Raw genomic sequence first — 6,201 nt, 5'->3', positions numbered from 1 at the left:
TTTATCAATTCCAAGAGATGCGCCAACATTGGTAAGTTTTACTTATGCAGGTTGTGATGATCGATGTCATCAACTTATGGATGGCCAATGAAACTTTTGTGTTAGAAGATCACTTGCAGGAGTAACCTTAGACCCTCTCAGGAACCATTGCTAAAAGAACTTGTGTATACTTACTAGTGATTAAAAAAACTACACCTATGTGTGAATGGACTATTATGAGGTTGATCCCACTTGCCATTGTAAGTCTATTGGCATGCATGTGGAGGGCTTGTAAGAGCCGTGTCCCCCTCAAGTCAATTGACTTGCCTGAACGTGGCAAGCGCAGTGAAGTCCCAAGGTCACACTACAACAACACAAGTGACATGGAATTAACTGTAGTGAGGAGAGAGAACTGTCTAGTGCATTGCAAGAGGAGAGAGAAATTGTTTCTTGATCGACTGCTCCACTTAATGATCGCCATGTCTTTTGCACTTCAGGAAGTTGATGTAGTCCCTCCATTTTTAGAGGGACTACATTGACTCTCCAGAGTTGCAAGATAGCTGCTCATTAGTGGGCTTGGAGGCTGAATGAAATCAAGTTTTGTTTCCACACCTTCATTTTCCGATGCCTCATTGGCTCGTCTAGACCTAGACGTGTCCCGACTCTAAAACCTTCCCTTCGAAATTGTAGGAGCTTTCCCAAATTTTGTAAATTAAATCTCATTTTCGTGAACATTGCATTCCATAATTTAATAAGAATTTAAGTAGTCTCAAGACCCACTAGCTTAAGCGGCGGAAAGATGGGATAATATAGGCCCAAGGTTAAGGGCTCCATCCTTATGCGGAGGGATGAAAGCACCTGGTATAATGCAAAAGAGATATATGGCTATTTTAAAAAAAGGAGAAAAAGGAAAATTTAAAAAACAAAAGAGGATTCGGTTGATGAATTGGACTCTAGAGTCTGCAGCTTAAATAGGCGCTCTCTCTCTCTCTCTCTCTCTCTCTCTCTCCCCCCCCCCCCACACACACACACACATTCATGTGCTACGCGATTGCTTGATGATGAAACGATGAAATGATGACGATGAGGGTGATAGCTTGAGCTTCTGCTTACTCGCAGCCATGGCTATACATGAAGCTCACCATTCGTGTGGGATCAAAGAGACCAAAGGTGATGCTTTCTCTCTGTCTCTTTGGAATAAACAAGGGCGCGCTCTTTAGCGGATGTGAGCTACAGCATGGAGAGAGGCTTTTGTCGCTTGTTTATCCCAAGCTACAGCTAACAGGCCGTTGATCAAAGGTATATCTCTCTTCCTTTTACGGTCTCTCTTTCTCTTTCTCTTCAATCAAGCTTTGTGCTCTCACTTGATTTTGTACCCCTATTTTTAGTCTAAGCGTACCAGTCTCTGGCAGAGTGCCAAATGTTCTGATGCATGCCTCGCTCAACCAAGCTCTGGGCTCTTACTTGCTCGATGCATCCCTGTTTTTGGTCTAAATTGGGGGGTTTCCATCAATCTGTGGTAGACTACCAATGTTCGCTGCACGGCATCTCTCAAACAAGCTCTGTGTTCTTGCTTGATACATCCCTGTTTATAGTCTAAATTGGGTGTTTTTGATCAATCTGTGGTAGACTGCCAATGTTCAATGCACTTACCTCTCAATCAAGCTGTGTGCTCTTACTTGATGCATCCCTGTTTAGACTCTCAATTGGGGGGGCATTGATCAATCTATGGTAGAGTGCCAATGTAGTCTCAATTGGGGGGGGGGGCTTTGATCAATCTATGATAGAGTGCCAATGTTCAATCCCTTTCTTTGTCAATCAAGCTGTGTACTCTTACTTGATGCATCCCTGCTCTTGGTCTAAATTGGGGGTTTTGATCAATCTATCGTAAGGTGCCAATGTGTCAATCCCTTTCTTTGTCAATCAAGCTTTGTCCTCTTACTTTAGGCATCCCTGCTTTAGCCTAAATTGTGTAGAGTGCTAAGGTTCTGTAGTAGTAGGGTGCTACTGTTTTGGTGCATTTCTTCCTGCACATGCCAACCTCATGCCCTGTGTGTGCAGCCAAGATGGTGTCCAATGCCGGGGCAGGGCCGGTTCTCATCACAGGCATAATATGGAAGGGGAGTTGCCCCGCTCTATCACCATGTTGGATGGCTCGCTACTGAGTTCTAACCCTAACCTGCACGGAAAATGATTGCTGCGCACCTGGTAGACAGTATGCAGAGCCTTGCAGTCAATGGCCATTGGGACCCTGCATGCTGTGAAACATGCCTCTCCCCTTCCCTTGGGTGGCTCAGTCCCAGGCTTTCCTTCTCTAGGGACTTTGCCCAGTCTGAAGATGCTGTTGAGACAGCAGATGCCGCCAAGAAGGGCAAACAGAAGACTGATAGGGATTCGATGTCTGAGTTTGAATTTGCAATGTCCATGTTGGAGGATGAGGAAGCCACAGGCAGCTGTGCTCTTGCGGCTGCAGATGATCTCTTCTTCAAAGGTAAAATGCTTCCACTGTACATACCACAATACATGGAAGGTCCGGAGGAGGAGCATCCAATCAAATGTGGAAGAGCAGGTGGAGAAGATCAAAGAGAGGCTTTATTTGAACTGAAGTGCAGCCCCAGAGGTGCACACAAAGCTGTGCAGTCATCAGTCAATGGTCAGTCAGCCACAGCAAAAGGGTCTGTGTGTGTACCTGTGTCACCGAAAACACCTACATGCTCTACTAGGTTGAGAGAGCTTTTGGGACTGAAGAAGGTGAATTCACACTGCATGCCCCCTGCCCAGGTCAGGGCAACATCAGGCCCCCAAAATAAGGCCCGTTTAGCTAGGAGAGCAAAGCGCCTGTTTTGCATGGCTGATGACTGCAAGGTGTTGGATGCTTGCAGTTCAGCTGCACAGAGTGTTACTGCATGTAAGGATGGCATTGAGCATGCACAAGACGTGGTTACTCTACAGAATGGAGGCAAGAAGGAAACTCTGCGGCGTTCAGGTATGATTCTTGAGGCAAATGGCTCAATATGTGACAGTCAAGATGAGGTAGGATCACACATGACAGAAGTCAATGTGAGGCCTGAGCAAATTGTTATGGCAAGGAGGAGGATGAACCCTGAGCACATGAGGTCTGTGAGCTATGGTGGAAGGGGTACAATTATGGGCAGAAAGGTGTGTGACGGGTCCAGTGAAACAAGCCCAGCAATAAGATTATCTGGAGCTTTGAGTCCGGCAGGAAGTTCAGGTCATTGGAGTCCGGCACAGCAGTCATCTGGGGGATGGAGCAGCCCAGCGAGAAACTCAACAGGGGTGCATAGCCCCAGCCGACTGTCATTTGGTGAGCACCTGGAAGGTCATAGTCTACTCAGAGCTAGGAGTTTGGAAAGAAGCAATAGTTATAGCCCCAAAAGCTTGCAAAGAAAATATGATCAATTGAGGATTATGAGGCAGAGAGAAGGCTGGAGGATACTGGAAAGATCTTCCTCCTACAACATGAACAGTATGAGGGTGGCCCCTGTTTTGAATGTGCCTATTGTTTGCTTGTCAAGATCAAAAAATAGCAGCAGCAACAATACCAATGTGTATGGCCATGCCAATGGCAAGGGCAGTAGTTGCAATGTCAATGGTAAAGGAAAATGCAATGGTAGCTTCAAAGGGAAGGATAATGTCAGTCAAGGCTCTCGCCTTGGGCAGTTCTTTTTCCCTGCGAAGACCACCACCAATGGCGGTTGGAGTGATTACAAGAAAGCCGATCATCAAAGAAATACTTCTGATGTGGTGCAGCACAGGTAACTTCCAGGGGAGACCATTGACATTGAGTTTGTTGGCTTGGATTTTCCTTTCCTGTTGGATCACAGATCTGGTTCTGGCTGTGATGGCCAACATGAAAGCACTTACAAAAGTGTTAATGTACTTATTATAGTCACAAGGTGTGTAGGTCTGTTGGTGGTTGCTATAGCTGACTGTTGTGGCAAATAGCTTGCTGGGTTATTTTTCACTTATGTGGGCATGTGCATGTGGAAAGTGGGTGATTGAGACACAGACATGGGCATAAGTGATGCACACACCTCTGTGACACGCAAGTGCGTGCATACGAGCACACGTACAAACACACATATAGACACACGCACTCACCTGCCCCCATGCCCACATCCACCCATCTGCTCAGATTTGACTAGTTGGGATGCCAGGAACAGTTGCTTCAGCTTTGCTAGAGCCTGCAAGCATCACTCAGCTCCTGAGAACTGTCAGGGCCTTCCTCATTAATCAGAATGCATGTATGCATCTGTCTCTTCGTAGGTTCTCCAATAATAATAAGCTCAAACTTAGGCTTCCAATCATTCAATCTGATTAGACTTGATCAGCCATTAAGTGTGATTGACAATGATGAGGATCTTATTGGCTGAATGCTGGGCAATGAGCCCATGTATATAATTCTTATTCTTTTAAAAAATAAAGTAGTTATTGTTGGAAAAGGTTTTGACAATTTCAAGAAAACTATCTTATCTATTTTTTTGGGTATATGTGTGCCACAATCTCATATAAGGGGTAAACAGGCCAATTGTATGGCCAAGTATTGTTTCACTTTATATTTCATCCTTCGGAGTTTTCGGCAAAGTTTTTTAATTAAAAGAAAGTTCATCATGCCATGAATATGGTCATATTCTTATGTAAATACAAATATATGTAAGTGTTATGAACTTACCTATATATAACATATATGATATCTATTAACTATATATAGATGATATGGTGCGAAAAAATCTGATTAGCTCAAAGAAACGTCTATGTAGTCCAATTAGATTCATAGGTTGTCAAAACTATATTATAAACATTAGTTATCTATACATTGTCATAGTTGTAAATCCATGAATATGCTTGATTAATATGATACTAACAACATAACGGTGTACACAATAGCTAATTTATCATCTATTATATGTAGAAGTGATTTTATGGTACTAAGTGATTTATCTAGTAATTTTCTTTGAATATTGATCTTATCACAAGAAGACTTAGCTTAATTTTCAACCAATCAATTGTTGAAGATATAATAGTATATTATGAATACATGACTTAAAATATAGTCAATATATCTCATCTCATACAATACAATTTGAAATGCATTTCTACTATGCTTTACAACCAATTGTTATTAAAAGCCTACCAAATGTGCACTTGTAATAAATTACAATGTGACATCTTCAACTTTGAATCTTATTACATTAGAATGCACAATGGAAACTAGCGTGCACATGGAATGCTAGGCCGTTTCGCGGCAACGAAGTTGCTATGTTATCGCTCAACAATCAATTTCTCATCTTTCTCTCTTATCTTTTTCCTTTGTTTTTAATTTTTTAATTTACTCTCTTTTCTCTCTCCAAAATTCCTTACGTCTAATTCTCTTTCTCTCTCTCTTTCTTTGCCTTCTATTTTAGTTTATTTTTTCTCTTTTAGTTCTCTCTCTTTCTCTCTCTCTCTCTCTCTCTTTTCTCTCCTCGCTTTTCTTCTCTATCTCTCTCCTTTTATTCTCTCTCTCTTTCTCCTCTCTTTTTCTTCTCTTTCTCTTTTCTTTTTTTCTTTTTTTTCTCTTCATTCTTTTTTAAAAATTTTTTACTTCTCTCTCTCTCTCTCTCTCTCACACACACACTTTCTTCCCTCCCCCTCCCTTCATAGTCTCTCTTAAAGTATGTAAATTTTATCTTTTTTTATATATAATTATCTCTTTAAGTTTATATTCTCTCTTTTCCTCTCTTTCTCTCTAAAAAAAAATAAATTTAAAAAAGACTTCTATTTTCTCTTTTTTTCCATCTCTCTTTCTCTTTTCCTTTTTTCCTCTTTCTTTTGCTTATTATTCTTCTCTCTCTCTCTCTCTCTCTCTCTCTCTCTCTCTCTCTCTTCCCCTTCTCTCTTTTCATTCTCTCTTCTCTTTTTTCATTTTTTCTTCTCTTTAATTTTTTTTCTCTTTCTTTTAAATTTGATCTTTCCTCTATAGTTCTCTCTGTGTTCAAATTTTCTCTTTTTCTTCTTATTTTCACTTTTTTTTCTCACCGTCTCTCCCTCCCCTTTTCTTTTCTCCCCTCTCTTCTCTATTCTCTCTTTCCCTTTTTTCTTTTCCTCTCTCTCTCTCTCTCTCTCTCTCTCTCTCTTTTAAATTGTATATTTTTTCTCTATAATTATCTCTCTTTGTTCCCCCTCTCTCTCCCTTTGTCTCCTTTTCTTTATTTTTTGCTC

General features: G+C 41.4%; 1 protein-coding gene across 1 annotated transcript; it reads left to right on the top strand.

Annotated features, from left to right (window-relative positions):
• The first annotated feature begins 1,002 nt into the window (after positions 1–1,002).
• Positions 1,003–4,441, top strand: LOC148032979 (uncharacterized). The gene is made up of 2 exons (XM_087683678.1): positions 1,003–1,278; positions 2,041–4,441. The coding sequence occupies exon 2, from the start codon at positions 2,170–2,172 to the stop codon at positions 3,757–3,759; it is 1,590 nt and encodes a 529-aa protein (XP_087539804.1). The 5' UTR covers positions 1,003–1,278; positions 2,041–2,169; the 3' UTR covers positions 3,760–4,441.
• Positions 4,442–6,201: the final 1,760 nt, after the last annotated feature.

Source organism: Lygodium microphyllum, chromosome 8 (genome assembly GCF_053477565.2).
Source record: "Lygodium microphyllum isolate KBCC chromosome 8, Lygodium_microphyllum_v1.1.10, whole genome shotgun sequence".
NCBI lineage: Eukaryota > Viridiplantae > Streptophyta > Polypodiopsida > Schizaeales > Lygodiaceae > Lygodium > Lygodium microphyllum.
Note: the sequence above shows the minus strand (reverse complement) of the source record. Positions and strands in the feature narration are given on the sequence as shown.